General features: G+C 41.3%; 1 protein-coding gene across 5 annotated transcripts in view; it reads left to right on the top strand.

The window, feature by feature from the left end:
• The window catches only part of LOC126366014 (uncharacterized), a 143,258-nt gene extending 119,073 nt beyond the window's left edge, over positions 1-24,185 (top strand). For all 5 annotated transcript variants that reach the window (XM_050008867.1, XM_050008868.1, XM_050008871.1 and 2 more), the window contains 2 exons: positions 3,230-3,371; positions 21,503-24,185. In XM_050008867.1, coding sequence (XP_049864824.1) covers positions 3,230-3,371; positions 21,503-21,877 — 517 coding nt within the window. In that variant the 3' untranslated portion in view covers positions 21,878-24,185. The remainder of the gene's footprint in view (positions 1-3,229; positions 3,372-21,502) is intronic.
• The last annotated feature ends 1,410 nt before the right edge of the window (positions 24,186-25,595 follow it).

The following is a 25,595-nucleotide window of genomic DNA, read 5'->3' as shown; positions in this document are numbered from 1 at the left end:
GTAAAAGAACATCCTCCAGACTGCCCTCAGCAGCAATGACGTGTGCTCTATGTACCAGGGTTCTGAGTACACTCATCGTCCGTGAAGGATGGTGGCAGCTATTTGCACGTAAATAGAAATCCATATGGGTCGGTTTTTGATATATTGAATGTCCCAAACTGCCATCATCTTTGCACTTTACCAACACATCCAAAAATGGAAGGCATCCATCTTTTTCAATTTCCATCGTGAACTGTATTTTTCTGTGGATGAAATTCAGATGGTTGAAAAATTCTTTTAATTTGTCTTCACCTTGGGGCCACACTTCAAGCGTTTCATCAACATACCTCCAAAACACTGTGGGCTTCAAGGTAACGGCTTCCAGTGCCTCAGAACCCTGCTACATAGAGCACACGTCATTGCTGACGAGGGTAGTCTGTAGGACGAGCTATTACAACTGTGGTAGAGTTTTTGAAGCCAATGGGTACTCTCCACAGCAGATATGGAAGGCACTACAAATGAAGCCAATAGTGGGTATAGGAAATGCAGCAGAAGACATGGAAAATTTTAAATCCATGGCTTTTCTGCCATACGTGGGAAGCCTATCATCAAAAATGGGATGGATCCTCAGTAAACGCAAAGTTAAAGTTACTTTTTGCCCTCCACCAAAGACAGGTTTCCGTTAAAGATGATCAGATGCTTTGTAAGCCTGGGGTTTACGAGATCCTTTGTGAGTGTGGGCATTCATACATCGAACAGACGACACGTACGGTCCAGGAGAGATGCACAGAGCACTGCAGGCACACTTGGCTGTTACAACAAAATCTGCGGTGGCAGAGCACTGCATTGACACTGGGCACTCTATAGTGTACGATAACATCAAAATTTTAGCCTTGACTTCATCTTTCTGGGACTCAGTAGTGAAAGAAGCAATTGGAATTCAGTTGGCAACAAATTTAATTAATAGAGATAGCAGTTTCAGCTTGGACAAATCTGGGAATCCAGCAATCTGTGTAATAAACTCATGAAGATGTCGTGACAGTGCAGCTCACAGTGACACATCGATATCACCGTATGGATTGACCGTGCAGCCATAGATCTAATTCCATGCATATGTTATACCTCTTTGCCACCGATCGACGTCTCTGGCGCCTTGTATATTTGTGGCCGCATGCGCAGTGATGTGGTCTGCAGGTTTACAAGGACGGAGCAAGTACTGGAACGTCAAGTCACCTCGGCTCACTCTGAAGATGACTGGATGGTATTCAGCGGAAATATTAGAAGAAGAAGAAGTCGAATTTAGGTGGCTGCACACTCGAAATTTTATGGAACATATCTCTCTTACTCCAGCTTGTTCCAACTGTATGATTATCAGTATCAGTGTTTTAGCTAGGATATCACCACACATTATATTTTTGTTTACGTAAACAGCAGCTATTTGAATCAAGCTATAAAGGGGAGGAATAAATGTGTATACCAAAGTGTGGTTTGCCAAAGAATTTTTTTTTTTTTTTCCTCTGGAGTTAAATCACCTAAGTCTACAAAACCACCCACTTTGAGTGAAGAGGAATTAAACCAGATGTCTTCCCTTACTTTAATGTCATTGAAATTTACAATGTGTAAACATTTATTTTCACCCTTTTCATTTTTAAACACTTCTCTGGTAGCATGGTATTTGTGTTGAAACCATATGAGCATCTAAATCCCTTGCAGAGCTTTCTTAAATGATATTTCGGAAGGCAGAGGAAGTTAGTTGTGCCTTCAACAATGCCTATAGTCCTTAGGTGATTTAATTTTCTGAAGCGAGCTTTCCAGAATAAACCCATCACTGTATCAAATACCTATTGGGCTTGTTTGGCACTTCTTAAGTATACTGTCTATGACTAATTTCTGTTTCCGACTCAGGAAATTCAAAGTAATACATTCACAGGACATGGGCTGTATTACAGTAGAAACTTTCTTCTCTAACAAAATTACTCTCTCTCTCTCTCTCTCTCTCTTTCAGCTGCTGATTCTGTGTTCTCACTAGCATTGTTTTAAGATTTTTGACTTTTTGTCTCAGATTGTTGATAATTTTTCTGCCATCAGCCTCGGTGTCTGCTACATTGGAAACACTAGGTACTACAACTGGAGTGCAAATTGCTGAATTTTGATACATAATGGGACTGCTTTTTTAATTATTTTCTTTGGAACAGATTTGCATGTTTTCAAGTGAGTTGTTAATGGCTTGAGAAGTTTTGAAAAATGTGAGGCACCGACCATTGTTTAAATCGCGTCTTGTTCTCGGTATTTCGACACTGTTTATTTCTATAATGAATGAGTCCGTTTTAAAAAGTAAATCATCAGTGAAATGTTTGTCAATTACGTATGATTTACTTGTTAATTGAATATCCATCCTCAGAATAGGTTTAGCCCATTTAGCAAAATCACTGGTGTTTTTTGGGAGTCTAAAAAAGTGCCTACGTGTTGCAGATAATATGTCGTACCCTGATTGACACCCGGGAACAAAACAACATGCCCTGCTCATTAATGCAGGTTTCTTTGTTGGGTGGCAGTAATTCAACACCACCACACAAATTATCAGTAAATGTGCAATAAGTCTGCAAACACACGCATAAATATTGCTGTTACTTTTTAATAAAAAAATTTTTAAACTTCATGAAATGCAACAAAACACAACAACAATTCTAAATGCGTGTTACCAGCCACACTGTTAGAAATCTACTTCAGCCGGTCACAAGCGACTGCTGCACAGCCTGTTGGAGGGCGCAACAACTACTATTATAAAAGATATGACGAAAACAAAAGTAAGGGCGTTTCTCCTTCTAAGTGCTATGGTGATAGTGTACGCATTTGAGTAAGTTACTTTGGAATAGGACATTTTATTTAGAAGAGATTCGGATTGCTATGGAGATTTCACTTTTTTGCTTTACTTCCTCAGTCTCACCCTTTTTTTGGAATTGGTAGGGGAGGAGGGATTACGAGAGCTGGTTGAATACAGACAGACATAGTCAATAAATTGAACTAGTGAAATTTCAGTATGAAAAGTGTGTATGCGGGTGATGTAACTTCCCTTGAGCCATTTCATGTTTATTGAAATTCTTAGTTGTTCTGCTGTTGACACATAAGATTTGTTTCTTGTAGCTCACTTTTGATTGTGAAGGGTAAATATTACCTTTTTTGCAGTGCAACTGACGTGTAGTTACATCTTGTAAATAAAAAAAGTAATACCATTTTCTTGATATTTCAGGATAGCTGGCTGGAAGCAGCGTGAACATCCAATGTTGTACAATGCCCTGCATATTGGTGATCAGCTTTTAACAGTTGTAGGAGTTCCTGTTCAGAGTGCAACAGATGCCAACAGGCTAATTAGAGGAGCCATGGGACTCTATGTAAGTCAATCTTTTATAACCATAATTTAAGAAATAAAATATGTGTTGTTATTAATCTTTATTAATTGCACAGTTACCAGAAAACAAAGAGCAGGATATAATTTTTGTCTTTGAAACAATTTTTGAAAGACAGGAACATGTCCTGGCAGTCCCAAGATAAGGAATATTTGAGCTTTGTATGCACTTCTTGTGAGTTTTCCCTGTTGCATGGTGAAGATCGATAAGTTATTCTCTTTCTTGACTGGCAAACTGAGTAAGTGTAGTGACCCGCATTGATTCCACATCTGATACCTGGGCCCACTGTTGTGAGGCGTACCACAGAAGTCTGTAAACACCGGAACCATCACAGGCTGCCACTCACGGTCAAGTGTGCTGCCTCTCCTCCATGCACTCTACCAGTTGGCCAACAGCTTAAAGAGTTGGGCCTGACAATCCTTGCCCCGCAGTTATGTGTTGACATTCTGATTAGTATTATCGGACCAGTAGTGTAGCCATTTTGTGGTAAATGTCTTCTTGTACAATTATTTCTAGGCATAATAAAATGTTGTGTCCGTCATTATCTACGTGTTTTTGTGGTGAGAACAGTAAGCACTACTTATTCTACTAAGCTTCGCCAGTTCACTGCCTTATGCTTGGAATTAGGGTCAAGATAGATTGGGTGCATTACTTTCTCCCCTTGTTCACATGAAGACCACAGAGACACTCTTCCACTTTATTTCTTTTCAAGTGGTGATGTTCAAATGCTAGTAGAACCAGTGGAATGTTTCAGATACACAACCGTGAAAGTTTTAAAGTGATTTTGTAAATGACAAAACAACAAATTTTGTAATATTATCTGGAAACAAAAATCAAGATTCAGTTTTTGTTTTCCAAAAGAAGAGTCCATAGAGATTCCATAAACTAATGACAAAAAATGTTCAACATTGATGAGTGTTTTTCTTTTTCATTGAAAGCAGGAATATTCTTGACCACCCAAATTCAGATACTCTGAAAATGAATGTTACTAGATATGTTGCATATTGACAAATTGGTTATTGTAGCTGTCTTCCACGTCCTACAGAACTGCAGTTGCAAATTTAATGTCACATAAGAGCGAACATGTCAAAAGGCCAGCATAATAGCAGCTACTCAGTTTCTTATGCTGATATATATTTCTTCATTAAGCAGCTTGAGACATACATCTAAGTACATATATATTAAAAACAAAGATTCCAAGACTTACCAAGCGGGAAAGCGTCGGCAGACAGGCACATGAACGAAACACACAAACACACACACAGAATTACGAGCTTTCGCAACTGGCAGTTGCTTCGTCAGGAAGGAAGGAAGGAAGGAGAGGGGAAAAATGAAAGGATGTGGGTTTTAAGGGAGAGGGTAAGGAGTCATTCCAATCCCGGGAGCGGAAAGACTTCCCTTAGGGGAAAAAAAGGACAGGTGTACACTCGCACACACACACACACACACACACATATCCATCTGCACATACACAGACACAAGCAGACATATTTAAAGGCCAATACTTACAAACAATGGAAAATCTGGGCTGGAATGTAACAATATATATAAAGGAAAATTGCTACTCACCATATAACGGAGATGCTGAGTTGCAGCTGGTACAACAAAAAGACTCTCAATTAATGCTTTCGGCCATCAAGGCCTTCGTTTCAGTTGCCTGAGACTGCAGTTGTGTTTGAGTATGAAGGCCTGAATGGCCTAAAGCTTTAATTGTGAGAGTTTTTTGTTGTGCCCAAGTTCATCTGTACACCCGACAACCCAAGAATGTCAAATTAATAAGAGACGGGACAGATCCACCATAGTACACAAAACATGTCAGAATATAGTTGCTGAAGCAACAAAAAAACATGCTAGATGTAAAAGAATGCAAGACCTCCAAGATTGGCAGTGGATTTTAGATGCTCAAAACCTAGTGCATGCTTTAATGTGGGATGCTTTTAATACTTTCCACAATGGAACTCTGCCTCGAAAATCCAAGTGTGAAGTTTACCAGCAGTAAGACAATCAGTGCTGTCACTGTGTGATTGCAGCGACAATGTTACTGACGAAAGTGTCATTAAAACAGGATTACTAAATATGGTTTTCCAAAACCCTTTCACACACAATGATACTGTAAACATTCCAGAATTCGATTTAATAACTGCTGTCAAACTGAGTAATTTGGAAGTAGATATCCTCCATGTGCCAAAGGAACTTGAAGTCAAAGACAAGTCTTCTGGTCCAGGTTCTATACCAGTTAGGGTCCTTTGGGAGTATGCTGCTGAAATAGCTCCATTTTTAGCAACCGTATATAACCACTTGCTACACAACAAATCTGTACATAAATAGTGTGAAATTCTGGTCGAGATTGGGTACAGTTAGGTTCATTTAGAGTACGCTGACGCAGTAATTCCATATTTAGCAATCATATACAACTGCTCACTCTGTCTGTACATAAGAATTCAAAAGTTACAAATCACACCAATACACAAGAAAAGAAAAGGAATTAATCTGCTCGAGTACAGACTCCTATCAATGACTGTGATCTGCAGTAGGATTTTGGAACAGATACTGCCTTTGAACATTATGAATTACCTGGAAGAAAAGAAGCTATTGAGAACAGTCAGCAAGGATTGAGAAAATATCATTTGTAAAGGATAAAGCTATGAATGGGACTTGGAACCATCAGAGGAGTACCGTGACAAAACCAGGCCACTACCCAGTCAGCCACAGCTGGCAAGGGGACTGCATTGACAGCAGTTTCACAACCCCTCTGTGATGATAGACCATACTTCCTGCAAACAAGTCGCACACCCCACAGGAGTACTGTAGCCCAAATACGACAACCAGGGGGCTACCAGCACATTCCAGATAATTCAGCACGACAAACTAACCAATATCAACATCAGTAGAAGCAGTATTTATCATGGCCGAATCAGCTCCATCATTCAGACAACTATCGCAGTATGTGATGTGTGGTCTGTGCCAGTCGCCGCTGTAATGCTTCTGCCACTGGGTCATGAAACAAGCACCACAGCCTGTCTACCCATCCAGGGCAGCCAATACTGCACCAGTTGCCTGTCTCTGCTCTCGAGTCATCAGTCCACAGGCCGACCGTGACCAGCACTATCACTGTGCCACTGGAACGTGGCAGCCAGCCGTAAAGATAGAAGACATTACTAGATGTCCTCGCCCCACACTGCAGCCTTATAAAGCCTCATGCATCACCCACATAATCATCTCCAGGTCAGTGCTCCACAATGTAAGCAGCTGGCCCCTATGCCTGACTGACCTCACCACACCTGCCGTTCAGTGTGGACTATTATGTGAAAAGGGAAATACACTGTACTAGCTGGTTGGGATAATTAAACACTTGTTCATGTTGACATCAGGTTGAATGATTAAATGAAGGGCTATGTATACATCTACTGCTCGTCTGTGAGCCACTTCTCCACATGTCTCCTCTGTCTTCTGAATCATTTATGGATCCTAAAATGCCCACAGTGGTTTGGAGAGTGGTATGTCAACAATGATCAAGAAGATACACAAAAGGCTAATGGGAGAAGGTTGTGTACAGTGACTCAACGGGGACAGCAATACATGTGAGTAACAGCGCAAAACTTTTTACTTCCACTTGTGGGTTTCCTTATGTCCTTGATTGGTAATTTCCCTGCTTTTTACTGTAATGTCAGGGTTCGATATGGCCCAGTAAGGGACCAAACATCGAATCGTTAACTCTAGTAATATGCACCCAGTGCAATTTACCGAGGTATTCAGCTCATTGCACTGAGGCACATACCATAGTGTGTTGGGTTTGCCATAAACATGGTTGTTAAACCAGCCAGTGGAGAGACAGTGCATAGCTCAAGAATGGAAAACCTTGCATAGCCTGAAAACTTTGCTAATATCGCAAGGATAAGCCAGAAGACGCATAAGGACTTTTTGCTGGAAGATGTGACACCCAGTGAATATAGTTAACAGATACTACTTAGTTCATTAAAATAGAGTTAGGTCATTTTACAGTGCCAATGGATTAGAACGGGAATAAAGAGTGACAACAGTATTGTTTGGTTAGGTTTTACTGTTTTCGCAGCATGGTCTCAAAGCAACCAAAGTGCTGAGATACGACACAGATGTGAGATGTGTCATTGGCCATGATGTCATCAATTTACACCGTTCCAGGCCTCTCAAGTAGCAGTGTTCATGATAGCGGTAAATCAATCAGCAATAGCAGATGGTTGCTCACGTCAGTACCAGTGATGTGTGTCACTTTGGATCAGAAGAGATTCTCTCTGGTTTCGAGCGGCTAACAGAAGTGGTAAACGCTGCCAGCTTTGCTTGCAAGATGATAGCAGAGCTGACCATTTGCAGCATAGTCGACAGGACTGATTGTAGACCTCTGGTACAGAGCCGAGTGGAGGGTCTGAGTCAGAGGCTCAGACGGTTGTGCGACTGTGGAGGCTGCAGATTCCTCAACTTGCGCCAAAGAGTGGTTGGGTTTCAGGTTCCGCTGAATAGGTCAGGTGTCCACTATAAGCAGGTGATGGCTACATGGGTAGCAGGGGCTGTGTGGCATGGACTGGGCGGTTTTTTAGGTTAGAGGGTCTCTGGAAAACACAAGAAGGGCTTCAGTCACAAAGGGTGCAGGCTGAACACAGAAATAATGTAGATACAGGAACCATTGGGATAACAGTTGTAAATTATCGTAAATGTGTTGAGAAAGTACCAGAGCTCCAAGTGCTAATAGAAAGAACTGATGCTCAAATCATAGGCACTGAAAGCTGGCTAAAACTGGCTATACGCTCAGCTGAAATTTTTGCGAAGAACCTAATGGAGTTCCGAAAGGAGAGGCTAAACACGGTTGGTGGTGGCGTGTTTGTTGCTGTCTGAAGTAGTTTAACTTGTCATGAAATTGAAGTAGATACTTCCTGTGAGTTAGTATGGGCAGAGGTCATTGTTGGTCACCAGAATAAAATAATAATTGGATCCTTTTACTGACCTCCCAATTCAGATAATACAGTTGCTGAAAGGTTCAAAGAAAACTTGAGTTTGATTTCAAACACATACTCGACTCATACGATAATAGTTGGTTGTGACTTTAATTTATCCTCAATATGTTGGTGAAAATAAATGTTCAATTCTGGAGGTATGCATAAAATATCATCCGAAATTGTGCTAAGCGCATTCTCTGAAAATTAATTCGAGGGCACTTATTAGCAGGGCACTTGGAAAATGTAACAGATCTACTAAGGAGACTGCCTACACTGCACTTGTCTGTCCTCTTTTAGAATACTGCTGCGCAGTGTGGGATCCTTACCAGATAGGACTTAATGGAGTACATCGAAAAAGTTCAAAGAAGTGCAGCACACTTTGTATTATCTCTAAATATGGGAGAGTGTGTCACAGAAATGATACATGATTTGGCCTGGACATCATTAAAAGAAAGACATTTTTCATTGTGACAAAATCTTCTCACAAAATTCCAGTCACCAACTTTCTCCTCTGAATGTGAAAATATTTTGTTGACACCAGCCTACATAGGGAGGAACGATCACCATAATAAAATAAGGGAAATCAGAGCTCGTACGCAAAGATATAGGTGTTCATTCTTTCCGCACGCTATACAAGATCGGAATAACAGAGAATTGTGAAGGTGGTTCGATGAACCCTCTGCCAGGCACTTAAATGTGATTTGCAGAGTATCGATGTAATTGTAGATGTAGAAAAGAAGAAGAAATTTCGGATAGATTCCCAAGTCACAATGTCTTAAAAGTGCGATAAAAGCAAGGTTCCCATGAATCTTCTACTGTAGTAAATAAAGTTTTCCAATTGCTGAGGTATAAGAATATGGAGTAAAAGTACAGTGTGCAACCTGCAGTGTTTACACAGACCAGTATCACTATGCAGTAGCGTAGTGGATAAATTTGCATTGGTCAGTTTTGTTCCATCTAGGTTGAGGTAGAATTCAGGTCATTAGTGTAAACTTGTAGATAGTAATAAGATATTATGCATCATCATCATTTAAGACTGATTATGCCTTTCATCATTCAGTCTGGAGCATAGCCCCCTTATAAAATTCCTCCATGGTCCCCTATTCAGTGCTAACATTGGTGCCTCTTCTGATATTAAACCTATTACTTCAAAATCTTTCTTATCCGAATCCAGGTACCTTCTCCTTGGTCTGCCCCGACTCCTCCTACCCTCTACTGCTGAACCCATGAGTCTCTTGGGTAACCTTGCTTCTCCCATGCGTGTAACATGACCCCACCATCTAAGCCTGTTCGCCCTGACTGCTACATCTATAGAGTTCATTCCCAGTTTTTCTTTGATTTCCTCATTGTGGACACCCTCCTGCCATTGTTCCCATCTACTAGTACCTACAATCATCCTAGCTACTTTCATATCCGTAACCTCAACCTTGTTGATAAGGTAACCTGAATCCACCCATCTTTCGCTCCCATACAACAAAGTTGGTCGAAAGATTGAACGGTGCACAGATAACTTAGTCTTGGTACTGATTTCCCTCTTGCAGAAGAGAGTAGATCGTAGCTGAGCGGTCACTGCATTAGCTTTGCTACACCTTGCTTCCCATTAGCTTTGCTACACCTCGCTTCCAGTTCTTTCACTATGTTGCCATCCTGTGAGAATATGCATCCTAAGTACTTGAAACTGTCCACCTGTTCTAACTTTGTTCCTCCTATTATGCATCAAAAAAGAGAAGTGTACAGATCAGGGTTTTTTTTTCTTTCTTTTTAACCCGCGTGGTGTGTCATACTGTTTGTATTCATATCAGGTACATCTTAGTGTTATCAGTGACTTCTGTTCAAATTGTTAGATGAAGATGATGTAATTAGTAGGCATATGTGGGAGATTCAAGTTTAGTATGCAACAAGTAAGTATGTGAGAATGCCATCCTGATTCCCATTACCCTCCCTGAGATGAAAAAACTTTGCCGCTGACAGGACAAAAGCGATCTAAAGTAAAAAGTGTACAAATGGGAACATGGACTCAGTGATTGAGACAATATTGTAAGTTGTGCTAAGGACAAAGTGATATCGTGAGTGGAGGTGGAAATTTGTGTTGCAAATATTCGTAAATAAACCGGTGTTCATACCAGCAAACTCAAGGACAAATTTTTTTTGCAGAATGGAGGAAGTTGTAAATGATGAGGTTGTGAAAATGGTTTTAGAACTAGCAGAAGAGTGACGGCGGTTTTACAATAGCTCTGTGGTGACAGACCATACTTTCCACTAACGTGTGTCACAGTCCACAGGAGTATTGCAACCCAATTGCGACATTTGGAGTGAGGGGGTCACCAACATGTTCCAGATGATTTGGTGTGAAACTCTAACAAAAGTAAACAGAAGGGAGAAGCAGTATTCAACCGCAGCCAAACCAGCTCGTCATCTTTTGGGCAGCTGAGTGGTATGTGAGGCCCAGTATATATCAGTCATCACCATCACGATAACTTTGCTGCCATCCAATTGCAAACCAGCAACTGCTGCCTGTCTACCAGCCCAGACAGCCAACACCGCGCCAGCCACCTGTTCCTGCTCTCCAGTTCTTGATCTGCAGGTCGTCCTCGGTCAACACCATTTCTGTGCGACTGGAAAACACGTGACCTAATACAAAAGATGCTACTGGCTGACCTGACCAGACACTGCAGCTGTATGAAGTGTTGTGTGGTGTCTGTGTCACAGTCACTGACTTAGCACACCAGGTCGACACTCCACTGAATATTCAACTCGACCCTTTGTGACACTGATTGTTACAACAGTGCAATCACTGCGCTAACTATAGTAGCCGAATGGAGTAATGAAACACCTCTTCATACTCATGGAGGTGTGAAGTTGAATGGTTATATATAGGACTGTGTGTATGTCCACCACTGGTCTGTCTACTATTTCCCCACATTTCTCCCAAACCATTTTCAGACCCTACAGTGCCCACAAGAAAACTCAAACCCATCCTGACAAGCCAGAACTGCTCATGTGTAACTCCTCAACTTTTCATAGCTACACTAGATTGCTCTATTTTGGCATCCAGTTTGGGGCCATTCAGCTGCTATCTGCTATACGCCCCTGTGAAACACAACTGGCTCTTTATTCCATCAAAGCAAGGGGCACTATTGACGGGATCTCAGATTGATTACTTATTTCTAGATTTCCAGGAAGCTTTTGATACCATTCCTCACAAGCAACTTCTAATCAAATTGAACATTAGAAAATCCAGGATGGAATAATGACAATATTATGAAAAGGATATATTACTTGCCATATATTGGAGATGTTGAGTCGCAGCTGGGCACAACAGAAAAACTGTCAAACAAGTAAGCTTTCAGCCAAAGAGGCCTTCATTGGAATTAGATTAAAAAAAGAAAAAAAAAAAAAACATGCTAAAACGAATGCAACTCATACACATGACCACACTCTCTGGCTGCCGAGGCTACGCAATCAAATTGAATGCCTAGGGAGTATCAATTGTTTGACTGGGTTTGTGATTTCCTGTCAAAAGGCTCACAGTTCATAGCAATTAATTGAGGGAAATGATATCTGACATTCACAAGGGAGTGTTACAGACCCTCTGATGCTCCTAATCTATATAAATTATTTAGGTGACAATCTGAGCAACCATATTTGATTATTTGCAGATTATGCTGCCATTTACCATCTAGTAAAATCACCAGTAGATCAAAGTCAATTCCAAAATGATTTTAGACAATGTATCAATGTGGTGTAAATGTGGCAATTGACTAAATAATAAAAAGGTTGAGGTCATCCACATGAGTACTAAAAGGAATCTGTTAAATCTAAGTTACACAATAAATTCCACAAATGTAAAGTTTGTAATTTCAGTTAAATACCTAGGGTTTCCAATTACAAACAGCTTAAATGGAAACGATCACATAGATAATATCTTTAGTAACGTGGACCATAGCTTGTGTTTTATTGGCAGAACACTGAGAAGATGCAACAAATGCAATACAATAAGAGGAAGCCTATGATGAATTTCTCCATCCTCTGCTAGAGTATTTCTGTGCAGTATTGGATCATTACCAGAAAGTTCAAAGGAGGCCACCTTATTTTGTATGAGAGTGGTTTGAAAAGTTCTCGGAATCACCACGAGAGGTCAGTGCTAGTGCAATGAGTTGTTCACATGATATTCATTGGACTGTTGCCTGTAAACACATCAGTGCTCTTGGAGGAGAACTGTGGCAAGGATGTGGCTCTGTTGTTGTTCCCGTGTAGTGATTTGCGAGGATGGAAAATATTGAGATTCGAGCAGTGATTAAGTACTTCATAAAGAAAGGTGTGAAAGCAAAGGACATTCATCCCGATTTCCAGAATATGCTGGGGGACTCTGCTCTTTCGTATTCAACTGTTCCCAAGTGGACAAATGAATTTAAATTTTGTCGGGAGAGCTTAGATGATGATCTGTGCAGTGGTTGGTCAAGATGTGTCACTACTTCAGAAATCGCTGCCAAAGTGTACAAAATGGTCAAGGAGGATCACCAGTTGAAAGTTGCTCACACTTGCCAGATGTCACCTGAAAGGGTGTATCATATTGTAAATGAAGAAGTAGGAATGAAAAAATTATCAGCAAGATGGGTGCCAACTCTTGACGCTGGATCAAAAACGCATAAGAATGGACACATCAGAACAATTTTTGGCCCTTTTTAAAAGAAACAAACAAGATTTTTTGCTCCGGTTTGTGACCAGAGATGAGAAACTTGGATGCACTACTACCGTATTTACTCGAATCTAAGCCACACTCGAAAAATGAGACTCAAAATAAAAGAAAAAAATTTTCTCGAATCTGAGCCGCACCGGAAAATGGGACTCGAAATTCAAAGGGAGAGAATAGTTTAAGGCCGCACCTCCAAATCGAAACAAAGTTGGTCCATTGTAATATGAGAGACAATTTAGGTTGAATGAATGGCGATACAGCTATAGTAGCTTGGTTCGAGTCGTAAGCTTGGCAGTTAAGCTTTACCAGGTAGCCATAGCTATGCGTCAGGCGCTCCGTCTGTATTTATACGGGTACCCTACCTTTTTCACGTGCTTCGTCTGGTTTGAATCGATTACTTATTTTGCTTTGATCTGATAAGTGCCGTTTTCTTTGTTATAGGTGTTTACGTCACTGTAAGCTGAAAATACATTACTGTACTGTCTCATGCATTGTTCCTCGCATTCTGATAGTGCGTGTTTACGGCCTGTCACTGCTCGCGGCATGGCTTTATATATATTATATATAAAACAAACATTCCAAGACTTACCAAGCGGGAAAGCGCCGGCAGACAGGCACAATGAACAAAACACACAAACACACACACAGAATTACTAGCTTTCGCAACCGATGGTTGCTTCTTCAGGAAAGAGGGAAGGAGAGGGAAAGACGAAAGGATGTGGGTTTTAAGGGAGAGGGTAAGGAGTCATTCCAATCCCGGGAGCGGAAAGACTTCCCTTAGGGAGAAAAAAGGACAGGTGTACACTCGCACGCACACACATATCCATCCGCACATACACAGACACAAGCAGACATATTTAAAGGCAAAGAGTAAGGGCAGAGATGTCAGTCGAGGCGGAAGTACAGAGGCAAAGAAGTTGTTGACAGACAGGTGAGGTATGAGCGGCAGCAACTTGAAATTAGCGGAGGTTGAGGCCTGGCGGATATCGAGAAGAGAGGATATACTGAAGGGCGAGTTCCCATCTCCGGAGTTCGGATAGGTTGGTGTTGGTGGGAAGTATCCAGATAACTCGGACGGTGTAACACTGTGCCAAGACGTGCTGGCCGTGCACCAAGGCATGTTTAGCCACAGGGTGATCCTCATTACCAACAAACACTGTCTGCCTGTGTCCATTCATGCGAGTGGACAGTTTGTTGCTGGTCATTCCCACATAGAAAGCGTCACAGTGTAGGCAGGTCAGTTGGTAAATCACGTGGGTGCTTTCACACGTGGCTCTCCCTTTGATCGTGTACACCTTCCGGGTTACAGGACTGGAGTAGGTGGTGGTGGGAGGGTGCTTAGGACAGGTTTTACACCGGGGGCGGTTGCAAGTATAGGAGCCAGAGGGTAGGGAAGGTGCTTTGGGGATTTCATAGGGATGAACCAAGAGGTTACGAAGGTTAGGTGGACGGCGGAAGGACACTCTTGGCGGAGTGGGGAGGATTTCATGAAGGATGGATCTCATTTCGGGGCAGGATTTTAGGAAGTTGTATCCCTGCTGGAGAGCCACATTCAGAGTCTGATCCAGTCCCGGGAAGTATCCTGTCACAAGTGGGGCACTTTTGGGGTTCTTCTGTGAGAGGTTCTGGGTTTGAGTGGATGAGGAAGTGGCTCTGGTTATCTGCTTCTGTACCAGGTCGGGAGGGTAGTTGCGGAATGCGAAAGCTGTTTTCAGGTTGTTGGTGTAATGATCCAGGGATTCAGGACTGGAGCAGATTCGTTTGCCACGAAGGCCTAGGCTGTAGTGAAGGGACAGTTTGATAAGGAATGGGTGGCAGCTGTCATAATGGAGGTACTGTTGCTTGTTGGTGGGTTTGATGTGGACGGATGTGTGAAGGTGGCCATTGGACAGATGGAGGTCAACGTCAAGGAAAGTGGCATGGGATCTGGAGTAGGACCAGGTGAATCTGATGGAACCAAAGGAGTTGAGGTTGGAGAGGAAATTCTGGAATTGTTCTTCACTGTGAGTCCAGATCATGAAGATGTCATCAATAAATCTGTACCAAACTTTGGGGTGGCAGGCTTGGGTAACCAAGAAGGCTTCCTCTAAGCGACCCATAAATAGGTTGGCATACGAGGGGGCCATCCTGGTAGGGGCCATCCTGGTACCCATGGCTGTTCCCTTTAATTGTTGGTATGTCTGGCCTTCAAAAGTGAAGAAGTTGTGGGTCAGGATGAAGCTGGCTAATGTGACGAGGAAAGAAGTTTTAGGTAGGGTGGCAGGTGATCGGCGTGAAAGGAAGTGCTCCATTGCAGCGAGGCCCTGGACATGCGGGATATTTGTGTATAGGGAAGTGGCATCAATGGTTACAAGGATGGTTTCCGGAGGCAACAGACTGAGTACGGATTCCAGGCGTTCGAGAAAGTGGTTGGTGTCTTTGATGAAGGATGGGAGACTGCATGTAATGGGTTGAAGGTTTTGATCTACGTAGGCAGAGATACGTTCTGTGGGGGCTTGGTAACCAGCTACAATGGGGCGGCCAGGATGTTTGGGTTTGTGAATTTTAGGAAGTAGGTAGAAGGTAGGAGTGCGAGGTGACGGTGGGGTCAGGAGTTTGATGGAGTCAGGTGAAAGGTTTTGTAGGGGGCCTAAGGTTCTGAGGATTCCTTGAAGCTCCGCCTGGACATCAGGAATGGGATTACCTTGGCAAACTGTGTATGTAGAGTCGTCTGAAAGCTGACGCAGTCCCTCAGCCACATACTCCCGATGAGCAAGTACCACGGTAGTGGAACTCTTGTCAGCCGGAAGAATGATGATGGATCGGTCAGCTTTCAGATCACGGATAGCCTGGGCTTCGGCTGTGGTGATGTTGGGAGTAGGATTAAGGTTTTTCAAGAAAGATTGAGAGGCAAGGCTGGAAGTGAGAAATTCCTGGAAGGTTTGGAGAGGGTGATTTTGAGGAAGAGGAGGTGGGTCCCGCTGTGATGGAGGACGGAACTGTTCCAGGCAGGGTTCAATTTGGATAGTGTCTTGGGGAGTTGGATCATTAGGAGTGGGATCAGGATTATTTTTCTTCATGGCAAAGTGATATTTCCAGCAGAGACTAAGAGTGTAGGACAGTAAATCTTTGACAATGGCAGTTTGGTTGAACCTGGGAGTGCGGCTGAAGGTGAGGCCTTTGGATAGGACAGAGGTTTCGGATTGGGAGAGGGTTTGGAGGAAAGGTTAACTACTGAATTGGGGTGTTGTGGTTCCAGATTGTGTTGACTATAAAACCCACATCCTTGCATCTTTCCTTTTCTTTCCCTCTTTCTTGACGAAGCAGCAGCCGGTTGCGAAAGTTCGAAATTCTGTGTGTGTGTTTTATTCATTGTGCCTGTCTGCCGGCGCTTTCCCGCTTGGTAGGTCATGGAATCTTTGTTTTTAGTATGTTTTTCCCATGTGGAAGTTTATTAAAGGGTCTGGGATCATCTCATTGGCAAAAGAATGGCAAGAGACTGCTATTTTTTGTTACTTACTCTGCTGCTTTCTTTGATAATGATCAACAAGAACCAAATAATAGACTGCGTATGATAGAACATGTTCTGAACGAGATTTCGTCGAAAATTTTTCTCCATTTGAAAAACTTTGCGGCCACTTCTTTGGTACATCAAATTCTGCACAGATGTGAAGTCATCTTAGATTTAAAAATCTAGTCAGTTGCAGTTCTTCATTTCTGACTGTATCACTATTAGGCAAGAATAATACGAATATAAACATGAAATATATTAAAAACAAAGATTCCAAGACTTACCAAGCGGGAAAGTGTCGGTAGATAGGCACAATGAATAAAACACACAAACACACACACAGAATTTCGAGCTTTCGCAACCGGCGGCTGCTTCGTCAGGAAAGCAGCCGCCGGTTGCGAAAGCTCGAAATTCTGTGTGTGTGTTTGTGTGTTTTATTCATTGTGCCTATCTACCGACGCTTTCCCGCTTGGTAAGTCTTGGAATCTTTGTTTTTAATATATTTTTCCCATGTGGAAGTTTCTTTCTATTTTATTTATAAACATGAAATGATACATATATTGTTCTGCGTTTGCCGTTGTCTCACTCTAGTTTCGTAGTTTATTAGGCAGACAGAATTTAAATGAGATAGCAGCAAACACGAAAGAATACATGGCAAAATGATTATATTCGTATTATTCTTATGGTAAAGAGAATACTGTATGTGATTCATATTTCATCAGGTTCCTATTTATTAGCAACTATCTCTTCTCACAGGTAGGAAAAAATTCAGAACATAGAGTTGGCCATATTGACGAACATCCCAAACAGTCTTGCCAGTCGGATTTTCACAGTACATTGAAATTCTGCTACATTCGAAGATGAACGATATGGAATTTGTATTTACTTCTTTGGATAATGTATGGAAATGCATTGGTCGAAACTCGGGGCAGAGGAAAAAAAACTCGTCTTCCACCTTTTTTTTACTGGCGCACAGGTTTTGGCGCCAGTATTTATCTTTGTGCCTACAAAGCATGCTTGTGTAGCGCTACATATATTCGACGGCAGAAGTTAGTTGTGGCGGCACCTACCAACATTTTTGAGAACTTCCGCTTGCTTTGCACTCGATTCTAAGCCGCAGGCGGTTTTTTGGATTACAAAAACAGGAAAAAAAGTGCGGCTTAGATTCGAGTAAATATCGTATACCCTAGAGACAAAACAACAGGCAAAGAACATGCTGATTCTTTGCCTCCAAAGAAAGCAAAGACAATTCCTTCGGCGGGAAAGGTCATGGCATCAGTGTTATGGGATGCGAAGGGGATTCTGTTTGTAGATTATCTCCATACTGGTCAAACAATTACTGGAGAATACTATGCTAACCTCCTGGACAAATTTCTATAAAAAATATGTGAAAAAAGGCCAGGTTTACCAAAGAAGAAAGTCATCTTCCATCAAGACAACGCATGCCTGCACACGTGCCTTTGCCACGGCAAAATTACACGAACTAAGGTATGAATTGTTACCATACCCGCTTTGTTCACCTGATATGGCTCTGTCAGACTCCCATCTCTTCCAAAAACTGAAAACTTTTCTTGGCGAACGAAGATTCTCTTCAGACGAAGAACTGATAGCCGGAGTTGACAGCTATTTTGCAGGCCTGGAGGAAACTCATTTTTGAGATGGGAACAAGGCACGGGAACATCATTGGGTCAAGTGCATTAATCTGCAAGGAGACTACATTGAATAATAAAAAAAGTTTCAGTGATGTAAGTACTTTTTTTCTATTCCGTTCCAGCAACTTTTCAAACCATTCTCGTACTATTGTAAAACAGAGGAGAGAGTGTCACGGATGTGATACATGAGCTGGGTTAGCAGTCATTAAATCAAAGGCATTTTTTGTTGTGGTGGGATCTTCTCACAAAATTTGAAGCACCAACTTTCTTCTCTGAATGCAAAAGTGATTTGTTGACTCTCACGTAGGCAGGGAGAAATGATAATTGTAATAAAATAAATCTGAACTCACATGAAGAGATTTTAAGTTTTTGTGTTTCCTGCACACTGTTCAAGACCAACTACTGTTCTGCAGTCCCCTAAAGCAGTGGTAGCGATGTGCAGTGTAACTGAAGAAACAAGCATCATTTCTTGGAATTGTTTCATAAGCAGATAACTTTTGTATGTCTCTATTCGTGACGAAAGAGAGAGAGGGAGAGAGAGAAGACTTCATGAGTTCTGCATGAATTTTAACCAGTAATAGTAAGTACCTTGTTCAAGAATCCGAAGAGAATAAAGTTTACTTGGAAAAGACCAGGAGACATTGGGTGTTATCAACTGAATTACATAATAGCAAGATGAAATTTTGAAATCGGGGATTTGATTGTAAGACATACCCAAGAGCAGATATTGACTCAGATCAAAGTTTAATGATGATAAAGATTTGGGAAGTTGAAGAAAATCATCCAGGAGAATCAGTACACAAGAAAGTGTAATACTGAAATGTTGAAGAATCTTTGTGTGTGTTTACAGTTTTCTGATGCTTTAGATATTGTGGTAGTTCAGCTCTAAAGAAATTGACATCTTGAAAAACAGTAATAATAAAATTGAATACGAATATAGGTAGGTATAAGTACCACTAAAAAAAAATGTGTAACAGAAGAAATCCTTTTTTAATGGAAAAAATGGAATGCATCAAGATGTGTTACTTAGAAATGAAATCAGAAAGAAGCGCAAGAAAGCTAAAGTGAAATAGCTATAGAAAAAAAGTATAGGAATGAAATAGGAAAGGGTCATTGGAAGGGCTTGTGCAACATATAGAGAAACCAGAATAAATATCAGAGAATTTAAATGTAGAGGCATTAGTATGTAGAATCTAAGATACGGAATGCACAGTATCGGTCTTCCTGAAGAATATTGGCGACACAGTTACAAAGATAGATAGAATAGATAAATTTAAGAATTATCATGCAATCAGTTGATAGTTCATGCCTCCAAGCCGCTGGTCAGAATAATATGGGGAGAAGTGGAAGTGGAAGTGAGGCTCTTGTAGATGCTGATCAGTTTGACTGTAGGAAATGGGAAGGTGCCAGGGAGACAGATCTAACATCACACTTGATAGTGGTAGCAAATTTTAAGATAAATTGAGACCTCTTCGTAGGATTTGCTGACCTATGAAAAATGATTATTCATGTAAATCAGTGAAAGATGTTTGGAATTCTTGGAAAATGTTTATGCAATAGAGGGAATGACAGATGTACAAGAACCACGAGCACAAGAATCAACGAGCACTTCTATCTCAGTCTTTCATTCTTATAGAAGAGTGAAAGACTGGGATAGAAGCACTGGGATTAAAAAGAGCATGAGACAGGGATGCATTTTTTGTTCTCTATTATTTTAACCTAAATGTCAGAGAGGCAGTGAGGCATTCAGAAGTGGGAATAAAATTCAAGCTGAGAGGGTATCAGTGACTGATAAGAACTGGAGGACCTGTTGAAGGGAATGAACTCTCTTCTGAACACAGAATTTTGATTGAGAGCAATCCAAACAATGATGAAAGTAATGAGATGTAGCAGAAATGAGATAATGACAAACGAAACATCAAAATTGGGGACTGTGAATTAAATGAAATTAAGGGCCTCTACTACCTCAAAAGCAAAATAATCTATGACTGGCAAAGCAAGAAGGAAATAGAAAGCAAACTAGTTCAGTTAACAAGAGGATTCCTTCCCAAAAGAATCTGGTAAGTATCAAACATATGTTTTAATTTGATACAGGGTTTTCTGAGACTGTACCACTTGGAAAATGTTCTTGGGAAGAAGTGAATGATGGGTTAAGAAAAACTGTAAAGAACGTGCTCCAAATATGATATTATAGATGAATGCTGTGAATTAGATAGGAAATTTGGTGCTTCTCTGCAAAATCATTGAGAAAAGGAATATGTTGAAAACCACTAACTAGAAGAAGGAAGAGTATTATAGCACATGTTAAGACCTTGTGGATTGGCACCTGTCTAAATAAGTCACAGATCATTTTGTCTGTGGTTGTTACATTCAGTTGTTATCTGGCAACAGACCAATCAGCTGAAAGCCAATTCGAGATCAAATAAATGTTATATGCAGTACAGCAAGAAAGTGTTCCCCATTTAATAGATTTGTCTTGTGCTGTCAAGCACTGACAGAAAATCCATTTAATGTCATACCCACTCATTCTGTGATATTTTGCATAGTGGGTTATTTCTACAGAATTGGTGAAGTTCATGTAGCTCTCCGTTTTAGTTTAACTAAATAGAAGTCTCAGAAGATAACTTTACCTAATTTTTATCATGTTTAACTTACTGTCCAGCTTGCTCTTATAGTTCAAAATACAGGCATATTTTCTGTTGCTATCCCTTACTCGGTATGCTGACCACAGCATACGGAACTAGCATTCGGTAGAAAGAGGGTTTAAATCTCCTTCTGGCCATTCAGATGTAGTCTTTCATGATTTCCCTAACTCACTTTAAGCCAAATGCCAGGATTTTTCCTTTGAAAAGAAAATATTAATTTATGTCCCCACCCATCCTTAACTCAACTTCGTATTTCATTCTCTAATGATTTGTTGTCGGCTTGATGCTAAACTCATTATATCTTTACTTTAGGAATTAAAATGTTGTTGATTCTGACTTGTCAGTAGGAGAAATCAATCTTAATTTTGATAAAATCTATTGACTTTCTCGCATTGCTACATCTGTCATTTTTGTATGATGATGTAAGAAAGGTGTATCAAAAAGGTAACGTCATTATTGCACTATTGTTCAATTTTGTAATGGTGACCCAGTTTTGATCCAGCAGAAGAGGTTGAGCATAAAATAAATTGTACATATGAAGTGTTGCATTCTAAAATGTAGCTTCTGTAAAGATTTGAGTTTTAGCTGTTCTTTTTTAGTCATGTCATTAAAGTAAATTGGTATCTCCTTTACATTTTATGTGGTTTTGTTTTTTAACCATAGGTGGAGCTCGTTATTCGTCGTGTACCATTTGGACGCGTGTTTGCCATTCATCGAGAGGCAGAGGGACAGAGTTTAGGTGTGGTGCAGGAAGGCAATACAGCTGAAGTACGTGATGTTGTGGCTAACTCTCCAGCAGCTCGGGCCGGGTTGGCTCCTCGAGCACCAACGTGTGATGGACTGTCACTCACCACGTGGACTCTCACGGAGATAAATGGTCGACCCTTAAACCTGTTCTTCAAGGACGGAGAAGTTCGTGACCGTCTGAATGCTGTCGGCAAAGAGGTTTCTGTTTTAGTACAGCCTTCCGACTTTGTGAGGCAGCTTAAGAAGCAGCTGAAAGCCATCAGAGGTTATAAGGATTATATTGTGCAATAGTGGAAGTGATTTATTTTCCTTAAACATCACATGTCCTGTCCACAGCCATTTACCTTTCTTCACATCCATATTTACTGACAGTAGTTCTCTTTGCCCTGCCTTTTCTTCACACACCTTTCCCAAATAGCTTGGGTCCATGCCATCCAAGATATCTACCCAGTACATCATTCATTTAGACTTATTTTACATTCCTATCCTTCATTTTATCATAGATATATATTAGAGAGTAAATATCATTTTTTTTAAAAAAGTTTTGTCTTCCAGTGAGGTGTCTGGTGCCTTCAGAATAAGCATACTGTGATATGTAATTGCTATAATAGACTTTAGCTTACATTTGTTATGAAAGTATCATAACACTTACAAATTATGCTGCTGCTTACTGGTATTAAGAGAGAAGTATTTGTGACAACTGAATCTAAACCATTAATATAATGTATTAGAAAACCATAACAACTGTGATACAGTATTTTTAAACTTGTCGTCTTGTTTTCCCCTTCCAGCTGTACCAAATTAATTTGAAGTGATTAGTGAGTAATAGCTTCCTTGTATGTGTGCACTAAAATTACAATGGCAAGAATAACGGGTTAACAATGCACTTTAGAGCTGAGGAAGTAAATTTATTTTTTCTTTGTAACTTAATTTTTTGAGACATCAGTCTTCTGACTGGTTTGATGCGGCCCACCACGAATTCCTCTACCGTGCCAATGTCTTCATCTTTGAGTAGCTCTTGCACTCAACATCCTCAATTATTTGTTGGCTTTATTCTAATCTCTGTCTTCCTGTACAGTTTTTACTGTCTCTGCAGCTGCCTCTAGTACTGTGGAAGTTATTCTTTGATGTCTTAATACATGCCCTATCATCCTGTTCCTTCTTGTCAGTGTTTCCACCACACACCATCAGGTGGCTTGCAGTGTATGGATGTAGATGTAGATGTTCCTTTCTTTGCTGATACTGTGGAGAATCTTCTCATTCCTTCCTTTTATCAGTCTACCAATTTTCATCATACTTCTGTAGGATCACATTTCAAATGCTTTGATTTCTTGTTTCTGGTTTTCTCACAGCTTGTGGTTCATTGCCATACAATGCTCTGCTCCAAATATACATTCTCAGAAATTTATCATACGTTTGATACTAATAGATATCTTTTGGCCAGTAATGTCCTCATTGTGTGTGCCAGTCTGCTTTTTATCTCGTCATTGCTTACTTTGTCTGTGGTTACTTTACTTCCAGTGTTGCAGAATTCCTTTGCCTATTTCATGATCACAAATTTTGATGTTAAGCTACTCACTACTCTTATTTTTGCTGCTTCTAATTACTTTTGTCTGTCCTTGGTTTACTCTGTGCCCATATTGTGTGTTCATTATACTGTTCATTCCATTCAACAGATCCTGTAATTCTTCACATATTCACTGAAGATACCAATGCATCAGCAAATCTTATCATTTATATTCTTTCACCCTGAATTTTAATCCCACTCTTGATCTTTTCTTTATTCCCGTCATTGTTTCTTCTGTGTACAGACCGAACAATAGTGGCCGAAGACTGCATCCCTGTATTACACCCTTTTTAACTTGAGCCCTTCGTTCTCTGTCTTCGAATCTTATCGCCCGGGATGGAGGATTTCTTGTACACATTGGGGACGCATACAGACAATTCACAAACATCATTCTCCACTCCCTCTTAGTCCATCCCCTTCTCCCTCTCCTGCTCATTTGTTCCTCTCCCGCTCATTTGCTCCTCTCCCCTCTGCCCATTTCTTCCTCCCCCCTTTCTGACCATTTTCTCCTGTCTTCTTGCCCCTACCCTTCTCCCCCATCTTCTCATCCCATCTCCTCCTTTTCTCAGTGCCCATCTCCCCCCTCCCCCCCTCTCCCTCTTTCTCTTTCTCTGCTCATCTCCTCCTACCCCATCTGTCTTTCCGCCTCCTCCTACTTGCTGTCTCTGTCCATCCCTTTCTCTATCCATTTTGATCTTCCCCCAGCTGTGCTCATTGGCCCATGTAGTCCCATCATGCAATCAATGCAGCCTACATATCAGGGGCTGGAAAACTGTTTCTTGTCCTGATGAGTAAGGCAGCCCATTATTGTTCCCACACAACATAACTGTTGCGCAAGACGTCCTGTACAGCAGTAGCTGGGAAAACGTGTTCTCACCCATGACACTGTGTCTGTTGTAGCTTGGAGGCTATAAACCCCACTGTACTGATGCTTGTGAGGTTTGCTATTAGTGTGCCACCATATTTGGTTGAAATTGATCCAGGAAGAGGTCCTGGGCATACATACATTCATTTATGAACACAGCTCCTCCCTCCTCCTCCCCCCCCCCCCCCCCCCCCCCTCTGTGTCGACCTCTTCTTCCCTCTGGCTGCCGACCTCATCCTTCCTCGTCTATCTGTATATTCCTCCTCCCCAGTGTTATGTACATCTCATTCCCACTCACTTTGTCCATTTCCTCCACCCATTCTCTCCGATCTTATCTTCCTCCCCCTCCTCCTGACTATAATCCTTCCCCCTCCCCCCTCTCTCTGACCATATCCTTGTCCTACTCTCTCTTTCCATCTCCACGTCTGCCTCTTCCTATTCCACCTGTACACTATTCCTCTACACCTTCCACCTACCTCATGCACCTCCCCCTCCTCCCGTCTCTGTCCATTTCCTCTTTTCCCCCACTCCCCTACCCCCCCTCCCCCCCTTTACCCATCTCAGCCCATCTCCAGCTACACTCGTCAGTACTTTTAGACTCTGTAAAGCACTTTAAAGCACTGCTCTCACAGCATGCCTGTCATGCAGAGCAGACTACACATCATTTATATGCCCATGACATAAAGGCCAACTTGCAAAGCAGACCTATACTACAACCAACACAAACCTGCCTGCCATGCAGGGCAGCCTGCATATCAGAGCTTTCAAAAGGTTTCTTGCCGCTGACATGTAGGCTGCCCAAAAAAGCTGGTTGATTTGGCAGGCTGATACTGTTCCCATACAACATACTTGTTGTGCAGGGCAGCTATACCCCAGGGCTTGCAAAAAACACTGTTTTGCCCATATGTGCACTCCTCTTGCAGCTAGGAGATTACAAACCCCACTTACTGATACTTGTGAGGCCTGCTGTTCGTGTGCCAAATTTGCTTGAAATTGATCCACGGATTTGGAAGAAATACCTGGATATACAAACATACGCTCCGCTTCATGGTATATAACAGATTACCCATCGTTTCCTGTGGCTTAATCCTATTTTTCTCAGAATTTCAAACATCTTGCATCGTTTTACATTGTTGAATGCTTTTTCGGGATCTACAAATCCTATGAATGTGCCTGGATATTTCTCCAGCCTTGCTTACATTATCAAGCATTTTATCAGAATTGCTTCTATGGTGTCTTTACCTTTTGTAATGCCAAACTGATTGTCATCTAACATAGCCTCAATTTTTTTTTCCATTCTTCTGTATTATGTTAGTGTCAGAAATGTGGGTGCATTGATTGTGCAACATTTCTACTCTGCCAACTGGAATAATCATTTGGATGATAACTCCTTCAGTGATTTTGGAAATTCTGATGGATTATTGCCTTTCTCGTTTGCCTTATTTGATCTCGAGTTTTATGCAGCTCTTTTTGATTCTGACTCTAATACTTGACGCCCCCCGCAAAAAGAAATCTCTTCCATATCGACTCCAAGTTCTTTTTCTGCCGCGCCATCAGGTAGTCCCTCCCCATCTACG

Source organism: Schistocerca gregaria, chromosome 4 (genome assembly GCF_023897955.1).
Source record: "Schistocerca gregaria isolate iqSchGreg1 chromosome 4, iqSchGreg1.2, whole genome shotgun sequence".
In the NCBI taxonomy this organism is placed as follows: Eukaryota; Metazoa; Arthropoda; class Insecta; order Orthoptera; family Acrididae; genus Schistocerca; species Schistocerca gregaria.
The sequence above is the reverse complement of the archived record's forward strand: the minus strand, read 5'-3'. Positions and strand labels throughout refer to the sequence as shown.